At 49.6% G+C, this 21,110-nt stretch overlaps 1 protein-coding gene across 1 annotated transcript in view; it reads left to right on the plus strand.

Annotated features, from left to right (window-relative positions):
* The first annotated feature begins 330 nt into the window (after positions 1-330).
* The window catches only part of LOC119971692 (cytochrome c oxidase subunit 6A, mitochondrial-like), a 72,496-nt gene continuing 51,716 nt past the window's right edge, over positions 331-21,110 (plus strand). The window contains exon 1 of the mRNA XM_038807594.1: positions 331-458. Coding sequence (XP_038663522.1) covers positions 371-458 — 88 coding nt within the window. The 5' untranslated portion in view covers positions 331-370. The remainder of the gene's footprint in view (positions 459-21,110) is intronic.

The following is a 21,110-nucleotide window of genomic DNA, read 5'->3' on the forward strand; positions in this document are numbered from 1 at the left end:
CGTACCTGCCGTACCTGTAGTACAGGATCCTTACCGTATTACTTCTCATATACGTACTTTATACAAACAGTGGTGACTACCACAGTAACAGAGGGGGTTTATGGAGGGTAATGTTGTTATGTATGTGGTATACATGGTTTTTTAGAAGCATTTGATAAAGTGCCTCAAAACTGACTTGTAAGCAAAGTTAGAACTTATTCCATGAGCACTATTACAATATTACAGCCTCACAGCCCATTTCTCTCCATTGTGTTCTGACTGGTTCCCCATTAGCCAATTGCTCATCTCTCTAGAATTGCCCATGGGAATGCCGCCCTTGTGACGTCACCGAAGACGCCCGTTGACCCTGTCTGCCCAGTCCTCACTCCCGATGAAGATGGCACAAAGATTGGGTGCGAGCGGGATGAAGGTTAGCAGAATCTTGGCGGCAGCCAGCCAGGCACAGGGGCAGCAAGTAGGTAAGATGTAAAAAAAAAACCACAACACCAAGGACAATAATCACCACACTAAAACTGAAATGATCCGATGCGACGGTACAAGGAAGGGAGCTGACATTCACCATCGTCGAACGCGCGGACAAAGGCACGCGCTCCAGCCCCATTTTAAAAATAACCGTCAGCGGGAGCGGCTCGTGCTGCAGACAGCCGCGCCAAAGTTTAAACGAAACGGCGGCTGGGTGCGAGGCAGGGACACACTGAGTGGATGGGGAAACTGTCGGGGCTGACACCTGAGGTCAGGAAAATTACCAACCTTATTCACATGCTTTGAAGCTGAATCTGAACGACCCTAAAGGGAACCCGCCCTTGCCTTATCCCGTGATTAAAATGTGCAAGATATTATTGAAACAGCATTGTAAACGTTGCAAGATTTTGACGTTGACTGCCAAGAAGAAAGATCAGACATCCTTGGAATAATATATATGTGCATGTATGGCACACAGACAAAGGGAACACAAATGCATGTTAGGGGAAGAACTTAGGGCAGCACGGTGGCACAAGTGGATAGCACTGTGGCTTCACAGTGGCAGGGTCACTGTGTGGAGTCTGCGTGTTCTCCCCCTGTCTGCGTGGGTTTCTTCCGGGTGCTCCGGTTTCCTCCCACAGTTCAAAGATGTTCAGGTTAGGTGGATTGGCCATGCTAAATTGCCCCAAAGAGTCCAAAAAGGATAGGAGGGATTGGGTAACGGGGATAGGGCGTAAGTGAGTCAGTGCAGACTCGATGGGCCGAATGGCCTCCTTCCGCACTGTATGTTCTGTGTTCTAAATTATCTGACTTTGAATTATTGAGATATAATATAAGTAACATCTTCCTTACATTATGATACAAGTGTTGATAACTGATCCCTGTCCTTCACCTGAACTTGGCTTGGAGTCAGACGAATATGAGTTGATTTCCACTGCCTAGACTTTTTTCATGTATTTTTATTGAAATTTTCAAGTTTAGACAAATATTACAACAAAGAAGGAAAAAGAAAAAGCAATCTGTATCAATGCACAGACTAGTATAGAACAGGAGTCATTGCAAGCAGAGGAACAAGACAGGATGAGTTAGGAACAATATGTTCCCTTCACGGACACAAGACCTGTCTGCCAATACAAGATACGGTCAACAGCACAGAGATATATCATATCCATCACTTCAAAAGAAAAAAAATCATGAAAACCCCATTACTAAGGAGGAATTACATTACAATTCAACCCCAAGCAGGCCCAGGACAGAACAGACAACCATCATATGATCACAAAATTATGAAGAGGGGACCGGCTGCCACAAGTCCAAGTAAATCTCAGACCTTGGATGCAAGGTCTCCTGTGGAAAACGAAGAAAAGAGTTAAAAACCCAAGCTACCAGACCCCACCCACTGGATCCAAAGTCTCGAGGGGAAATAGGCCAAATAACACACCACCAACGGCGATGACAGGATAACCATGCGGCCCAAGGTTTAAGTAAGTGGTTAGCACTGCTGCCTCACAATGCCAGGGACCCGGGTTCAATTCCGAACTTGGGTGACTGGAGTTTGCACATTCTTCCCGTGTCTGCGTGGGTTTCCTCTGGGTGCTCCAGTTTCCTCCCATAGTCCAAAGATGTGCAGGTTAGATGGACTAGCTATGCTAAATTGCCCCAAAGTGGGGTTACGGAGATAGGAAAAACGCCAGGCCCACCATAAAATGAGCATATCAAGTGGACCTACTTCTAAGCAACTGGAACACTTGGACCTGACATTTTTACATATGCTAAAACTCAGCTTCATCTCAAGTAGCTCAGGGAGGAAATCAAGTTCAAAGTGGGGGGAAAAGAAGTACAAAATGAGGAACACAATGGAAGAATCCTCTCTGGGATCTCTCAAGAAAGAAAAAGGTGGAGCAAGAACCATCAAACTAATCGCTTGGACAATAAAACTTCACAATCAACCACCTCGTGCACTGGCAGACACTCATTTAGAACATAGAACATTACAGCGCAGTACAGGCCCTTTGGCCCTCGATGTTGCGCCAACCGTGAAACCCCTCCAAAGCCCAACTACACTATTCCCTTATCGTCCATATGTCTATCCAATGACCATTCGAAAATGAAATTCCATCTTTCTTTCTTTCTATCTATCTTTCATCTATCTATCTATGGAACATAAATCTATAGAACATTTAGTTCCAATTGCCGAAGTTTCTATCACTAAGGTAGTCCCACTCGCCTGCATTTGGCCCATATCCCTGTATACCCATCCTGCCCATGTAACTGTCTAACCGGGCGGGAGGAGGGGCTGTTCTCAACGAGACAAACTAACCTGATCAACCCCAACCTTCCATCCGCTCCCTGCTCTGCCTCTGCTCATCTTCCTTCCAAACAAGGGGGGGGGGGGGGGAAAGAGAGATATAACAAAAAGCCCTCCCTCCACTGCAAGGGTTATCAGACATAAGGCCCAAATACATTTAGGATTAAGGCTTTGCACAATTCCGCATTCAACATTCGACTCAACACAAAATGAACTTGTAAACCAGGATAACCAACAGTGCTGACCATCACACCCACATTATACATTTCCGTGTAGGAAGAAAAAATTGACATGCAAACAACATGATTTAAAAAAAAAAAATTTTATTGAGATTTTCAAAAAATATCAAAAACAGAAAATAACAACACGAAAACAGTATTAACAACAAAAAAAAGGAGAAAAAACACTAACTCCCAAAAAACACCCCCCCCCCCCCCCCCCCCCCCCAGCAACTAGAAAACGAAGAAATAGGTAAGCACCCAGGATATTCAATAAACAAATGTACACATTTTGTGAATTGCGCTTTCACGTATCTAATCGTCAGTCCAGAAGTAAAACACTCGAACACGTCAGTAACGAATATTCGTTTATCTACGGCCGGGACAAATCTCTAAGCAGTCGGGTAACCACCTTCGAGAAGTGCCAAAGTCCAAAATATGGACGGTATCTTTATACAATCACAGCTTAGAGGTGGTCCCTTTAAATTCCTACATACACCTATGATTTTGCAAGGATCCAGAACATGTACATATATGGAATTATTCTTCGAGGTCGGGAGGTTATTTTTGACATAATCATTAGCACAAGTCACTATCAATATTAATACAAAGGTTTTTGTATCCCATGGCCATATGGCTCAACTCACTCCAAAGACAGTCCCCCTTACATTTCAATGTTTAATTGTTCCAACTGGTCAAACGAGCTTAATGATGTTTATCTCTGCAATAAAGTAACGGTTACCATTCATTCCATTCTTTGCCTTTTTGACCTCTCTGCTTTTACAGATACGGTCAGAACATTAATTAGTACCAATGCCACACTCCCTATATTCCATCCCATAACCTTCTGACATCTTTGCTTTTACAGATACGGTCAGACACACTCCCTTTATTTCATCCCTTGACCTGTTGACATCTCTTTCACAGAGCTTTTCAGAACTGTTATATTAACCCTATCAGCGAAGTTCCAAATGAAATCCACTTCTACATTCCCCCCTTTGATCATTCCTTGATCACATAACACTCAGGATACTTTAGATGGAAATGAGAGCGAGGCGGAGGTACTCCTCCTCTACTAGGCTCCGGCAGGATGCCACTTCCTCATATAGGTCAGGGGTAGGTGGAACCAGTGTTTCTTTTTCGTCTAGGGCGGATCTCTGAAGCATCTGTGGTAATGCAGTGGCACCCAAACGGTTGCATAGGCATTTCACACCAGTAGCTATGATACAGAGCAACAAACAGATGGTAACGAAGATAATGAGCCCATGGAATAGGTAAGTGGCCCAAGAATTGGACCACATCCAGCTCCACCAGTCAGCCTGACCGGCGAGTCGCAAGCGCTGTACTCCATCTCTGATATGGGTTACCAGACGCGTGATATTCTCTGAACTGTCTGGAATGTAAGTGCAACATTCGGTCCCTATGATAGCACAGGTCCCCCCTTCTTTGGCTAGTAAATAATCCAGGGCCATGCGATTCTGTAGGGCTACCGTTCGTACGGCTACCAACTCTGCACTGAGTTCACTAAATCCCTCCGCGGTGTCATTTGCAACCTGTTCCAATAGGTCGCGGAGGAGCGCGTACTTCTTGAGGGACCAGATGGCGCCTATTTGGGGCCATAAGAGGGAAGTCATCACCTCCCACGGTGGTACTGACCTCTGGGCTCGAAAGTGGGGATGATGTTCGAGCTGGGCATAGTGTGTAGTACCCGGAACAACGAAACCCAAGTAGCACGACCCTGCCCAGTCAGTGGGGAGCCAGGGGTAAGCCTTATGGCCACAAATGAAGTAGGTGCCATTATAGGAGGTGAGGCTAGTTACCATCGAGGAGGTCCATATTTGGGTCCAATCAGGGCCCCCTGTGTGGTTGATAATGTTATTGATGATGGCGTGGCCTTTCCAGTCAGTAAGACCAAAAGTGTACTTACATGAACTGGTTCCTAACACATATGTTCCAGGAGTTCGTACTTCCCGGAGTAAGCAGACCGTTCCGGTCTGGGGGTTCTGGATATTGAAGAACGGGGGTGTGCGATCTGCTGAGTAAGATGGCTGTCGCCAACCAAAGAAATCCCGCAAAGGGTAGCCGGCACTCAGCCATTCTTGGGCTGCTTCCCTGTGGTTTACAGAGGAGGACCTGGAGGCCCTGGTTGGTAAGGCAGAGTGACTAGTTACTGTCCTGTTCTGGAATATAACCCATTCAGCCGTCTGTTCGATCGAGAAAGGAACAGATATCAAGGGAACGCCTCCATGGGCATGGGTCGGGACCTGTGTACATACCCAGCAAGAGGAGACACCCACTTTCTTAGCATAGACATAGGACATAAACAGAAAAGAATTTGCCGTTACATGGTGCGTTGCCCGCTTCCTTCTGGAAGGCGAGTAGGGGTGAGTAGTCCTTGATGGTAAAATTTGTACCCTGTCCTTATCAATGCACCGGTGGTTCCACCGGCATGTGCGGCGATCGTAGATCAGAACCATGTACGTAGTCCGGAATCGGGGCTTCTGGTCGTCGGGATGAACGGTGGTTGGGCAGGTTTTGATAGCCGTGGTGATCCATCGGAGATCTGTCGTTGTTCCAGATCGTGGGGTCCCTTCTCGGCACAGGGGTGGACGTCGGCTTCCATACGGGCATCTCCTTCTTCCGGATGCAGCGAGAGAGAGCAGGGTGGCGAGTATTGTGACGGTGAAGAGGGACTTCATCCTGGTACTCGTGTTCCTAGGACTTAAAGGAAAAGTTTAGAACATCATGGATACTTAATTAACTTACAATGGTGCATATGTACCCATGCGTTCCGGCCCTCCACTTTTACTGCAGTGGGGGTAGTGAGTAGAACCTGTAGGGGACCCTCCCATCGAGGTTCCAAACCTTTACGTGTCCAATTTCGAATTAGGACATAATCCCCAGGGTTGATGGAGACGTCATGAGTAATGGATGGGACTTCTTCCTGGGTGGCACGAACTCGGGAGTGTAATCCTTTCAAAATTCTAGTTAGTGTTAATATATAATTAGCCATCTCGGTAGTCATGTAATGGAATTGAACATTCCGTGGAACACTGCTGTCCCAAGGCGTTCGAAAGGGTCTGCCATATAGTATTTCCGCTGGGCTTAGGCGAGTTTTTCCTGCGGGGGTGGCACGTAGCTGGAAGAGTGCTAAAGGCAGGAGTTTGAGCCAAGTGGCCCCAGTGTCTGCTTGTAGTTTAGCGAGTTTAGTCTTTAGAGTCTGATTAGCCCTTTCCACCACTCCAGCGGCTTGTGGTCTGTAGGCACAATGAAACTGTTGCTTTATTCCTAGCAGAGCACAGAATTCCTTATTGATTTGACCTATGAAGTGGGGACCATTGTCAGAGCTCAGCCGGGCTGGAATTCCAAATCGCGGAACAATTTCTCGCATTAACACCTTAACTACTGTCGAGGCCTTGTTATCCGTAGTCGGGTAGGCCTCGATCCATTTGCTAAAAGTGTCCACAATGACTAACACATATTTATAGCATTGACATCTTTCCAACTCAATGTAATCCATTTGCAGGGTCTCAAATGGACCCTCAGGTAAGGGGGTTGTGCCAGGATCACAGGGGACGGCCTTACCGGGGTTGTGCTGTTGACAGATTAGGCACCGACTGCTAATTTGTTGGGCCATTTCTTGCAGTCGTGGGTGCCACCAGCTTTTTAACAATATGTCCCCTGTGGCACGAGCTCCACAGTGAGTTGCAAAGTGTACACATTCGGTCACCCAGGCTGCTAATGCATCGGTCATACATGTTTGTCCTACCGGGGTGACCCACAGTTTATTTTCGATATCATATATACATCCTAAGTCTTTCCACATATTTACAGCAGCTGCAGGAGCGTCCCCCTGCATTTGGGTTATGTCAGCAATGGTTGGCATAGGTTTTTCAGAGGGGGACTTTCCCGAGGGGGTTTTAGTCTGCCTCATCATTCTAGGCACCATTAGTTTGCCAGATTTAGAAATTTCTTTTGCCTTCTCGTCCGCTCTCCTGTTGCCCGTTTCCACCAGTCCTGTGCCTTTTGTATGCGCTGCGCATTTTATCACCGCTATCTTGTCTGGGAGCATAAGGGCCTGCAATAACTGGGTTACTAACTGCTGGTGTGAGATGGGTGTACCAGCGGAGGTTAGAAATCCTCTGTTTTTCCATAATTGCCCGAAATCATGTACTACCCCGAAGGCGTATCGGGAATCTGTATAAATATTAACCTTCCTCCCCTGTGCCAATATGCATGCTCGTATTAACGCAAACAATTCTGCCTGTTGGGCAGAAAAGGGAACTTCAAATGCTGCTGCTTCTACTACGTCACCGTCTTGATCGATGATTGCATAGCCAGATTGTCTATCCCCCCTTTCGCCGACGGAAGAACTTCCATCGGTGAAAAAGGAACAATCTGCACTCGGGATGGGTATATCGGAGAGGTCGTCTCGAACCGAGGAGACTTCCTGCAACAGTTGCAGACAGTCATGAGTTGGGTCGAGCATGTCTGTGGGAGGATGCGTCAAAAAGTCAGCAGGGTTGATAGTGGTGCAGTGGGCAAACTGGACTTTCGGGTTATTAAGGAGAGCAATCTCATATTTGTTCTGACGAGCCATCGTGAGATGCTGAGTCTGTAGCTGTCCCAAAAGGGCCGTAACAGAATGGGAACTATAGACAGTGATATCTTGTTGGAGGGTAATATTAGCAGCCGATTGCAGGCTGCTGTAGATAGCTGCAAGAATTTGGGTACAGATAGGATAGCCAAGGGCTACCGGATCGAGTTTAGAGGAATAGTATGCAACCGGGCGACAGCGGTCGCCGTGGCGTTGGGTCAGGACAGCTGTGGCGCAGTCGGCAAGGACTGTGCAATAGAGCTGAAAAGGGCGATCATATAAGGGTCGACCAAGGGCAGGGGCCTGGAGGAGTGCCTCCTTGAGGCGGTTAAAGGCCAGTGCGGCTTCCGGGGACAAGGAAAAAGTACCGGGTTCATTGGTGTAGGGGGTAAGGAGGCGGGAATCCAGAGTAATATTCGGGATCCACTGACGGCAATAATTGACCATGCCGAGCCACTGACGGAGCTGCTTGGCCGTCGTTGGGGGTGGGAAATCGCAGATAGGGCGGATCCGGTCTGGATCTAAGGAACGAGAGGTGGCAGATATCCTAACACCTAGGAACTTAACAGTAGGCTGAGCAATCGTAACCTTCAAGGGAGAGACAATGTAACCAAGGGAAGCCAGAAAATTGAGTAAAAGTTGAGTATCGGCCCGACATCCCTCCTCAGTTGGGTTAGCGATCAAGAGATCGTCGACGTACTGAACAAGAGTGGAGCCCTGGGAGAAGGAGAGGGATTGTAGTTGGCGTTGGAGACAGCGGGAGAAAAGAGTGGGAGAGTGAATAAAACCTTGAGGCAACCGTGTCCAAGTATATTGTTGGCCATTATAAGTGAATGCAAAGAGATACTGGCATGATGGATCGAGTGGCAGAGCGAAAAAGGCATGCTGGAGGTCTACAAGGGAAAAAAATAGTGCATCTGCAGGGACCTGGGCGAGAATATGAGCAGGGTTAGGAACAAGGGCGTGGAGAGGTTGAACAATAGAATTGATAGCACGTAAGTCCTGTACGAGGCGGTACTGATCTGGTTTCCCAGGTTTGGGCACCGCTAGGATGGGGGTATTGCACGGAGACTGACAAGGAACTAGGATGCCCTGGTCGAGAAGTTTAGCTATGAGTGCATCGATGGAGTGGCGAGCTTGTGCCTTAATGGGATATTGGCGGATCGAAGGGAGCTGAACATCGGGGAGGAGAGGAATAGTAATAGGCTGGGTAGGGACGAGACCAACATCAAACTTATCCGCAGCCCATACGTGGGGAGAAACAGTCGCAGCGGTCCGGGCGCGATGGTGTAAAAGAATGGACTGGGATGTAGCTGGTGGTGACATGTATGTAATGGTGAGACCGCCAGGGAGAAGTTGGGGTTCCAGAAGAGAGGGGTCAGACTGGTCCAACGCCTGTCGGACCATAGGCCCTAAATCCTTGGCATGGTGGGGGTAGTGGACATGGCGGGTGACATGCGGGGCGGTGTACCCGTCTTGGCGCCATAGCCAGGTAGGCACTTGCGCCGCATCCGCAGTCCCTTGGGGCCCGCTCACAGAAGCAAAAAGGGTGACTGAGAATTCTTGTTCAAGATGAGGGCTGTAAGAATCGACCAGGCCTTCATCGGCTCCGGTCGAGTCGTAAGCCAGCGTGACATGGAACAACCGCTCAGGCATCAAATGAAGTGCCCACCATTGCGGGTGCACATGGGTGAGCAACTGGCGTGGTATGCTGGGTGAATGGGCAGTGATCCCGTTATCCCCACATTCAAGATGTATTCCAAAGGCACAGAGAAGGTCTCGGGCCAGTAGATTACAATCTAGTCCGGTTGTAACAATAAATCGGTGCTGGAGGGTGTAGCCCTGGTAGGAAACGGGCACAGGGAAAGAAATGGGGTAACTAGCTACCTGTCCCTGGAAACCAGATAGTTGCTGGGTCTCTGATGAGAGGGGAAGGTTGAGGTGAGCCTGTACAGAAGACATGGTAGCGCCCGTGTCTATGAGAAACGGGTAAGAGTGACCGTAAATGGTTAAAGAAAGGACAGGTTCAGAATCAGGGGAGGTTAAACGAGAAGGCAACATCGACTGTCAGTTTTGTTGGAAGGGGTTATTCTGAGTGAACGGAGTAGTGACTGGAGCAGCCACTGCGGGCGCTCCCCTGCCCCGTCCTCCCCCTCTACGACCTCCTCCGCCGTGGTTAGGGTGCGTGGGACAGTTACGAGCATAATGCCCTGGCTGACCACAACTATAACAGAGCCTTGCCTGTTGTGGTGGTTGTGCGGGGGTAGGTGCTACCTGGGTCGGCGCTGGTGAATAATAGGGAGATGGGGGAAGGGGGGGGTACTGGTAGGGTGTGGCATAGGGATAAAAGGGGGGTAGCGCGTAGGCCGCCGCTGCTCCCGGGGGGGCATACGGAGGCCCATAGAGCGGTGCTTGGGGCCCGTTTGGATGGGGGGTATATCCTCCACTCTGTGGGGTCACCCAAGCAGGGGCGCGGCACTGAGGTGCCACCTGGCAGCCCGTGTTATCAGGCTCCCGGGAGGGTATTGGAACCTCCTGGGCGTCTTTTCTAAGGACATACTCAGTCTTAATTTTAGGGGTTACTTTAGACGGACCCTCAGGTGAGCTGTTTTTCCAGTAGTACCTCACAGCTCGTGCCATTTGGGTGGGACTATTATCGGACCAATCCATATTGTTAGTCTTAATTGCATCTGATAAGGAGATGGGCAGGCAGCTCAAGAGCATGGCACAATACTGTGGGCTGTTGTTGCCAGCACGGTAATTAGCGTCTCCGGCTTGATTACGGTAGGCCTCATTAAAACGCTCTAAAAAGGAGTCGGCTTCCTCATCCTTGCGGGGTTTGGTCTCAAGTATTCTAGTAATATCTACAGGCTTTTGAAGAGTAGTGTCTAAGGCAGCAAAAATAGCATCTTGGCGTAGCTGGTCCGCCTGGTGGAGCACGTTAAGGGACGCTAAAGACACAGGGAGGGTAATAGTAGGATTCTGCTGTTGTAAGACATTGCAGAAGCGAACGTGTTCCTCTGGGCGCAAGACCCGCTGGACCAAGGCCCATAAGTCTCGTGCTTCGGCCTCATATACACGAATTGTGCATTGGAGTTGGTCAACAAAGGCACTAGGGGACACTTTCCTATCAGGTATTCCAGCCAGTAGGGACATGATCTCATTGGGTTTCCACGGAAAATAAATATTCATGGTACGTTCAGCATTAGGGTTGCCCGCGTTTGCATTAGGGTCATAGGCAGGATTTGGCACCTGGCGCATTGGCATCTGTCGTGGTGGGGGTGAGGGATGGTCGAGGGCTGGTGGAGGAGGAGGAGGAGGTACCTCCTCGTCCTCATCCTGGTCTTGGAAAAGACTATCTAATTGTTTTCCCAATTGCTCCTTTAACTGGACTAATTGCATGAATGGTCTCCCTTTTCCCCTTGTTCTCGACCTTGTACTCATGGCCGGGGGTTGATATGCTGGTTGGGGCGGTGGTGCATAAGGTGGTGGATTCTGAATGGGCGCGTTAGGTGGAGACTGGGGAGGCTTCTGACGTCCCCCGCAATTGAACAGATGTTCCTCATCCCCATCGTCCCCTTCCTCCCAACCTTGCTTCGCATTGCTGACCGGCGCCGGGGGAGGAATAGCAGTCTTACGGTCTTTATATTCTTTACATTCCCTCTTTAAAACCTCTACTGTTTTAACAATTCCCCCTTTGGTGAGGCCAATACCCAATTTTGAGGCATTTGCCTGCCAGCTAGCCAGTATAGAGGCATCTTTCACTGACTGACAGTATTCCCTCCACAAGGCAATTAATTTCTTTGCGGTGGAACCGCGATTGGTTTTCCAGATTACTTGTTGGGCCTCCAGGACAGGACCCAAATCTTTAGGTCCCCCCAGAGGCCATTTATCTTCGCCTAGGCTCTTATGGAGGGCCCCCGACAATTGTCGGAGTTGCTTAGAATGTTCAGGGTATTGTTCACACAGAGTTTGGAGCGCACTGCCCGAGTCATTACAAGTGTCTACCGTATTACCCATGGTGGAAATCTAATTCGGTAAACAATTGGAAAATTAAACGATGTGTAATCACAGAAATAAAAGTTAACTATTAAAACGAAAGCAATTTTTTTAATCGAATCTGTGAGGAGACGATATGCCTGAAATGAATAATTAGTTGTAGTAAGATGTTTACATCAAAGATACTTTTAAACTATAAAAGTGAAACAAGCCCATATACAATACAGTCGTTAAAACTTAATAACTCTTTTAAAGAGAATATAAACCCAGGGAGCAGAAGCACCAGCACTCTGCAACAGCAACAGGAGAGAGAGAGAGAGAGAGAGAGAGACACAGCCTGCTGGAGAAAGACAAGGAAAGCAGCCGAGTTTAAACAGCTAATTCAACTCAAGAAGACCAGATTTTAAGTGGTTATTAGCTTACTTTACTTCCTTAATAACACAGGACCCAGGACACCAATGCTATTAAGGGGTAAGTAGGTAAAATTCTTCAGTGAAGGTATGGGTTACACCGGGGGATAGGCTCCGAGAACCCCGCCCGTAACTTCCAGAGAACGCTGCCTGGAATCACGGCGGCAGTCCCGTCCAGAGCCCACAGCCCGTTAACCGTCCCCTAGCAATCCTGAGAACCCCGCCCGTAACTCCAGCGAACGCTGCCTGGAATCACGGCGGCTCCTCAGGCTGCCTCTAGCAGTCCTGGCAACCCCGCCCGTAACTCCAGCGAACGCTGCCTGGAATCACGGCGGCAGTCCCAGGCTGCCCACAGCCCGTTAACCGTCCCCTAGCAATCCTGAGAACCCCGCCCGTAACTCCAGCGAACGCTGCCTCTAGAGACGATAACTACAGGGTTCACTCACTTACCCTCTTTAAAACGGGTTCGCTGGACTGACCTGGATCTCGCAGAGGCTTCTCGACAAACCAACGGCAAGGCTGAGCAACGATCAAACTAGTAGTAGGCGAATACCAAGGTGGAAAAGAAATTTTTACTCACGTTGGGGGCCAAATTCGTCCTCTACTTTGAACGAGCTCAGTCGATTACGCCGGTTAGTTGCGCAGACCCCTCTGGAGATCCCCGTACGGGCCACCAAATGTGAATTGCGCTTTCACGTATCTAATCGTCAGTCCAGAAGTAAAACACTCGAACACGTCAGTAACGAATATTCGTTTATCTACGGCCGGGACAAATCTCTAAGCAGTCGGGTAACCACCTTCGAGAAGTGCCAAAGTCCAAAATATGGACGGTATCTTTATACAATCACAGCTTAGAGGTGGTCCCTTTAAATTCCTACATACACCTATGATTTTGCAAGGATCCAGAACATGTACATATATGGAATTATTCTTCGAGGTCGGGAGGTTATTTTTGACATAATCATTAGCACAAGTCACTATCAATATTAATACAAAGGTTTTTGTATCCCATGGCCATATGGCTCAACTCACTCCAAAGACAGTCCCCCTTACATTTCAATGTTTAATTGTTCCAACTGGTCAAACGAGCTTAATGATGTTTATCTCTGCAATAAAGTAACGGTTACCATTCATTCCATTCTTTGCCTTTTTGACCTCTCTGCTTTTACAGATACGGTCAGAACATTAATTAGTACCAATGCCACACTCCCTATATTCCATCCCATAACCTTCTGACATCTTTGCTTTTACAGATACGGTCAGACACACTCCCTTTATTTCATCCCTTGACCTGTTGACATCTCTTTCACAGAGCTTTTCAGAACTGTTATATTAACCCTATCAGCGAAGTTCCAAATGAAATCCACTTCTACAATTTCACCCCTCCCCCGAAACAAACCCCCCCCGCCCCGGTTGCTGCTACAGCCGGCCTATTTTCCTACCGTTCTGGCAGGAAGTCAAGGAAAGGCTGCCACCGCCTAAAAAACCCCTGTACTGATCCCCTCAGGACAAATTTCACCCTCTCCAATTTGATGACACCCGCCATATCATTGATCCAGGCCTCCACGCTTGGGGGCCTCGCATCCATCCATTGAAGCAAAATCCTCCGCCGGGCTACTAGGGACGCAAAGGCCAGAACACCGGCCCCTTTCACCTCCTGCACTCCCGGCTCTACTGCAACCCCAAAAATTGCGAGTCCCCAGCCTGGCTTGACCCTGGATCCTACCACCCTCGACACCGTCCTAGCTACCCCCTTCCAAAATTCCCCCAGCGCTGGGCATGCCCAGAACATATGGTCATGGTTCGCTGGGCTCCCCGAGCACCTAGCACACCTGTCTTCGCCCCCGAAAAACCTACTCATCCTCGTCCCGGTCATGTGAGCCCTATGTAGCACCTTGAACTGTATGAGGCTAAGCTTTGCACAAGAAGAGGAGGAATTCACTCTTTCCAGGGCATCCGCCCACGTCCCCTCCTCAATCTCCTCACCCAGCTCCTCTTCCCATTTACCCTTCAGCTCCTCCACCGAGGCCTCATCTACCTCCTGCATTACGTGGTACACGTCCGAAATTCTCCCTCCTCCAACCCACACCCCCGAGAGCACCCTGTCCCGTACCCCACGTGGGGGCAGCAGAGGGAACCCCTCCACCTGCCGCCTGGCAAACGCCCTAACCTGCATGTACCTAAACATGTTCCCCGGGGGGAGCCCAAACTTCCCCTCTAACTCACCCAGGCTCGCAAACCTCCCATCCACAAACAGGTCCCTCAACCTCCTAATACCCATCCTGTGCCAGCCAAGAAACCCGCCATCGATGCTCCCTGGTACAAACCGGTGGTTCCCCCGTATCGGGGACTCCATCGAGCCCCCCACCTCCCCCTATGCCGTCTCCATTGCCCCCAGATTTTGAGGGTAGCCGCCACCACCGGGCTCGTGGTATACTTCATTGGTGGGAGCGGCAACGGCGCCGTTACCAGCGCCTCCAGGCTCGTGTCCACACAGGACGCCATCTCCATCCTCTTCCATGCTGCCCCTTCCCCGTCCATTACCCACTTACGCACCATCGCTGCGTTGGCAGCCCAATAGTACCCACAGAGGTTGGGCGGTGCCAGCCCCCCCCCCCCCCTCCCCCCATCCCTGCCCCGCTCCAAAAACACCCTTCTCACCCTCGGAGTCCCATGCGCCCATACAAATCCCGCAATACTCCTGTTGACCCTCCTAAAAAAGGCCTTCGGGATAAGGATGGGGAGGCAGTGGAACAGAAACAAAAACCTCGGGAGCACCGTCATCTTGACTGACTGCACCCTGCCCGCCAGCAACAGCGGAACATGTCCCATCTTTTAAACTCCCCCTCCATTTGCTCCACCAGCCTAGTGAGGTTAAGTTTGTGTAGAGCCCCCCAGCTCCTAGCCACCTGGACCCCCAGGTACCTAAAGCTCCTCCCTGCCCTTTTCAGTGGGAGCCTACCAATCCCCTCCTCCTGATCCCCCGGGTGCACGACGAACAGCTCACTCTTACCCAGGTTGAGCTTGTACCCTGAAAAGCCCCCAAATTCCCTAAGAATCTTCATTACCTCCGGCATTCCCCCCACTGGGTCCGCCACATATAGCAGCAAGTCATCTGCGTAAAGTGACAAACGGTGCTCCTCCAGACCCCTCCAATTCCTCGACTCCCTCAACGCCATGGCCAGGGGCTCAATTGCTAATGCAAAGAGCAAGGGGGACAGGGGACACCCCTGTCTCGTCCCCCGGTACAACCGAAAGTACTCCGATCTCCTCCTATTCGTGGCTACGCTCGCCATCGGGGCCTCATATAACAGCCTCACCCAACTGACAAACCCCTCCCCGAACCCAAACCTTTCCAGCACCTCCCACAAGTACCCCCACTCAACCCTATCAACGGCCTTCTCCACGTCTAATGCTACCACTATCTCCGTCTCCCCTTCTACCGCCGGCACCATTATAACATTCAGAAGCCTACGTATATTGGTGTTCAGCTGCCTCCCCTTCACAAACCCCGTCTGGTCCTCATGAATGATCCCCGGCACACAGTCCTCTATCCTTGTGGCCAAGATCTTCGGCAACAACTTGGCATCCACATTTAACAGCGAGATCGGCCTATATGATCCACACTGCAGGGGGTCCTTGTCCCGTTTAAGGATCAAGGAAATCAGCGCCCGTGACATAGTCGAAGGGGCAAAGCCCCCCCCTCCTTTGCCTCGTTAAAGGTCCTAACCAACAGGGGGCCCAACAGGTCTTTGTACATTTTGTAAAATTCGACCGGGAACCCATCTGGCCCCGGCGCCTTCCCCGACTGCATGCTGCCTATTCCAGTAATCAGCTCCTCCAGCTCAATCGGCGCCCCCAGCCCCTCCACCTGCCCCTCCTCCACCTTCGGAAATCTCAGCCTGTCCACAAAAAGCGCCCCATTCCCCTCCCTACACCGGGGGCTCGGACCGGTACAATTCCCCATAAAAGTCCCTGAAGACCCCATTAATGTCCACCCCCCTTCACACCACGTTTCCTCCCCTATTCTTCGCTCCGCCAATCGTCCTGGCCGCGTCCCGCTTACGGAGCTGATGCGCCAGCATCCTACTCGCCTTCTCCTCATATTCGTACACCGCTCCCTGTGCCTTCCTCCACTGAGCTTCCGCCTTTCTGGCAGTCAGCAAGTCGAACTTGGCCTGAAGGTTACGCCGCTCCCTCAGCAATCCCTCCTCCGGAGCCTCCGTGTATCTCCTGTCCACCCTCACCATCTCCCCCACCAACCTCTCCCTCTCTCTTTGCTCTCCCCTCTCCCTATGGGCTCGGATGGAAATCAACTCCCCTCTAATCACCGCCTTCAATGCCTCCCAAACCGTCCCCACCCGGACCTCCCCATTATCATTGGCCTCTAAGTGCCTCTTGATACACCCCCGAACCCGCCCGCCCACCTTCTCATCTGCCAGCAGCCCCGCCTCCAGGCGCCAGAGCGGGCGCTGGACCCTCTCCTCCCCCAGCTCAAGGTCCACCCAGTGCGGGGCATGATCCGAAATGACTATGGCCGAATACACGGCATCCTCCACACTCGAAATCAGCCCCCCTGCTCAGAACAAAAAAATCGATCCGGGAATAGGCTTTATGCACGGGGGAGAAAAATGAATACTCCCTGGTCCTCGGCCTCGCGAACCTCCAAGGATCCACCCTTCCCATCTGATCCATAAACCCCCTCAACACCTTAGCCGCCGCGGGTCTCCTGCCCGTCCTGGACATGGATCGATCCAATGGGGGATTCAGCACTGTATTAAAGTCCCCCCAAATATCAGGCCCCCCGTCTCCAGATCCGGAATGCGGCCCAACATGCGCCGCATAAAACCCACATCGTCCCAGTTTGGGGCATAGACATTCACCAGCACCACCCGCTCCCCTTGCAACTTGCCGCTCACCATCACATACCTCCCTCCACTGTCAGCCACCACCTTTGACGCCTCAAACGACACCCTTTTTCACACCAGGATCGCCACCCCCTGATTTTTTGCATCCAGCCCCGAATGAAACACTTGGCCTACCCAGCCCTTCCTCAGTCTAACCTGGTCTGCCACCTTCAGGTGCGTCTCCTGGAGCATAGTCACGTCCGCCTTCAGCCCCTTCAGGTGCGTAAACACCCGGGCCCGTTTGACCGGCCCATTCAACCCTCTCACATTCCAAGTTATCAGCCGGATCAGAGGGCTCCCTGTCCCCCTCCCCTGCCCTTCCGACTAGCCATAACCCATCCCCTGCACCCCCAGGCCAGCGCCCCCCGCTCGGCCCGTTCCCCAAGGCGGCAAACCCCCACCCCAGCCCCCCCCTGCATACCCCAGCTCCTTCCTGGCCATTTCAGCAGCAACCCGGTACCCCCCCCCCCCAACCGCGTTACTCCCTCCATGGCACTCCCGTGAGCCAGCTAATTTCTGCTGACCCCGGCGGCTCCCGCCACACCTCTGACCCCTCCCAACGTGGGGCTACTTCTCCCCCATACCCACCAGCAGACCCTCCTCTTCCCCTCCCGCTCTCGCGCGGGGAAAAAAGCCCGCGCTTCTCAGCTCCGACCCCGCCCCCAGACACCCTCAGCGCGGGAAACAAAAAATTGCTCAATTTCCGAGTCCTATGGGGTTTCAGACCTATGCAGACCCCAATAAAATTCCTCAAATGCTCCATTGATTTTATCTCTAACCGTCACCAGCCCTCCCCCCTTGTCCCTAAAGTGAACATAATGTGGTGCATAGTCCGATATCACTATTACCGTATATTCCGCCCCCGCAACCCCTGGGAGTATCAATTTCTCCACCATGACAAAGTCTATTCAGGAGTATACCCAATATGGGAGAACGAAAATGGCCTCTCTTATCGGATGCCTAAACCTCCGCATATCCACCCCCCAACATCTGCTCCATGAATACCTCCAGTTCCTTCACCATTCCCAACGTTTCTAACAACTTGGGGCTTAATCTATCCATCTTTGGGTCCAAAATGTTGTTGAAATAACCCCCCATGATATTTCAAGATGGCTTTCTCTCATACTCTAAATTTCCCTTTCTTATCAATTGTGTGAGATTCTTTGCTTTTTTAAATATTTTGTCAAATCTTATGACCTGTCACCCACCTTTACACAATTACCGTAATTTCCGGACTATAAAGCGCACCTGACTATAAGCCGCACCCACTGATTTTGAATTTTTTTTTTTATTTTGAACATAAATAAGCCGCACACGTATATAAGCCGCAGGTGCTTACCGGTACATTGAAACAAATGAGCTTTACACAGGCTTTAACGAAATACGGCTTGTAACAAAAATAAAAAATTAGCGGTAAAGAATAGCCTACCAAGAAAGTCATTGGTCACTGTGGAGCGAAATCAATCCGATTAAGCTCTTAAGATTAACATAGAATCATCAGTTTGAAACATTAAAAATAAATAAATCATGTGTAAAAAGAAGTCTTTTATTACTGATCGTAATCAAGATATCACCAACCCAGGTGATCACAGTCACTATCCTCCTCTTGTGCACTGAAACCACTGAAGTCATCTCCTTCAGTGTCAGAGTTGAATAGCCTCAGAATTGCTTCATCCGATGTTGGATTGTTTTCATTGTCGCTCTCATCACTTTCATCCGGAGGCAAATTTCCCGATGAGCTCATGCTGCCCTCTTCAACACGCAGCAATCCAGCTTTTCGAAACCCGTTGATGATAGTGGATTTTTTAACAATGCTCCACGCTGTCAGGACCCACTGGCAGACTTGACCATAAGTTGCTCTTCGCATGCGGCCCGTTTTAGTGAAGGATTTCTCCCCACTTGTCATCCAAGCCTCCCACTGAACACGAAGCGCCACCTTAAATGCACGATTTAAACTGATGTCGAGTGGCTGTAAATACTTTGTTGTGCCCCCAGGAATCACAGCTGGAATTGAGTTTGTCCTCTTGATGGCTTCTTTCACAGAATCTGTTATGTGGGCCCTCATGCTGTCCAAAACGAGCAATGCCTTGTTCCTGTGAAAGAATCCTCCCGGTTGCTTGCCGTAGCACTCCGTATGCCATTCATGCATTAGGCTTTCCGTCATCCATCCTTTCTTGTTGACTTTCACAACAATTCCTGTAGGGAATTTTTCTTTTGGTATCGTCGTGCGTTTAAAAATCACCATCGGTGGAAGCTTTTCACCCGATGCCGTGCAACTCAGAACACAGGTGAAGTGCGTTTTTTCATGCCCAGTTGTTTTCAGCATGACGGATGATTCACCTTTCCTGTTGACAGTCCGAGTGAGAGGCAGGTCAAACGTCAGAGGAACCTCATCCATATTTATGATATTGTGCGGGCCAATGGAATGCTCTGCTATCTTTGCATCAGTGAATTTGCGGAAGTTTGAAATTTTTTCCTCGTAGTCGGGAGGGAGCTGCTGACACAAACTCGTCCGTACCCTGATGGACAGGCCTTTACGTCTCATAAATCTGAGACACCACGATGGTCCACCTCTAAAATTCTCAAACTTCATTGCGGTGGCGATTGTTTTGGCTTTCAGTCGGATCTGTACAGTTGAAACACCTCGGCCGTCTGCTCTCTGCATGTTGACCCAGTCTTCGAGCTCATTTTCTAGTTCGGGCCATCTGCTTTTCTTCCCTCTGAAAGCTTTAGTTGTCTTTTTGCACTGAGTCAATTCCTCACGCTGCTGTTTCCAACGTCTTATCATCGACTCATTAAGACCAAGCTCTAGTGCAGCAGCTCTATTTCCTTTTCCAACAGCCAGATCGATCGCCTTCAACTTGAAAGCTGCATCATATGCATTTCTCCGTGTCTTTGCCATGATGAGGGTGACAAAATGACTACCGTAATCAGAATGATGGGATGTTTGAGCGCGCTCGATTTAATCTAAACAGTAAACTAAAAAGTTACATTGTTTTATCTTGACCCGTTACGCAATTTCATTGGTTTAGTGAAAGCGGGAAAAATCCATAAATAAGCCGCGTCGTTGTATAAGCCGCGAGGTTCAAAACGTGGGAAATAAGTAGCGGCTTATAATCCGGAAACTACGGTATATGCTTTTTCTTTAAATTTGATAAGATCTTTCACGTTTTTAGTTAACCTAAACTGCGGTTAATCCTGTCTCATTGCACAATACCAGGTCCAGTACGGTCTGCTCACTGGTTGGTGCCAGAACATGCTGCTCTAAGAAACTATCCTGAAAACGTTCTCTGAGTTCATCTAGGCAGTCTTTGTCCATATGATTTCCCAGTCTGTATGCAGATTAAAATCTCCCATGATTATCTTTCTGACAAGCACCCATTATTTCTTCCTTCTCCCCAGTCCAACTGGTTACTGTTAGGGAGCATGAACACCACTTCCACAAATGCCTTCTTTCTCATGAGAATTTCGCTTATAATTTCTCATCTCTACCCAAACTGTGATGAATAAATACAGTATATTTCATATTTGTGATAGTGATGTCTTGAAAAATGATGGTTCAAAATACATACAAGCAGTGTATCTACTAAAACTAATTATGCAATCGTAAAAGGTGTGGCAATGATTGATTTGAACCATTTATTTGTTTACAAAGAGATGGCTGATGGGATATTGTTTTGATTGATGGAGAGTAGATCATTTGAGGGTTTGTATTTAGTCCTAACTAAGCAGCTGATGGGACATATTAGTGGGACACAGATAATGTAATTAGTGGGAGGAGCCAGGTCTGTTTGTAGTGTGCAGTTATACCAAATGTGGTTAGGTTGAGTAGAAGGACTTGACAAGGTAGAATTGTCAGGTTGTTCCTGAAAAGGGCCTCACCAAAGGTCTGCTCAGATAAGCAAGAAACCTATTTTGTTAACTATCTAAGTGGCATTTGAACTGTATTGGGTTAGACATAGAACATAGAACAGTACAGCACAGAACAGGCCCTTCGGCCCTCAATGTTGTGCCGAGCCATGATCACCCTACTCAAACCCACGTATCCACCCTATACCCGTAACCCAACAACCTCCCCCTTAACCCTACTTTTATTAGGACACTACGGGCAATTTAGCATGGCCAATCCACCTAACCCGCACATCTTTGGACTGTGGGAGGAAACCGGAGCACCCGGAGGAAACCCACGCACACAGGGGGAGGACGTGC

Source organism: Scyliorhinus canicula, chromosome 9 (genome assembly GCF_902713615.1).
Source record: "Scyliorhinus canicula chromosome 9, sScyCan1.1, whole genome shotgun sequence".
Classification (NCBI taxonomy): domain Eukaryota; kingdom Metazoa; phylum Chordata; class Chondrichthyes; order Carcharhiniformes; family Scyliorhinidae; genus Scyliorhinus; species Scyliorhinus canicula.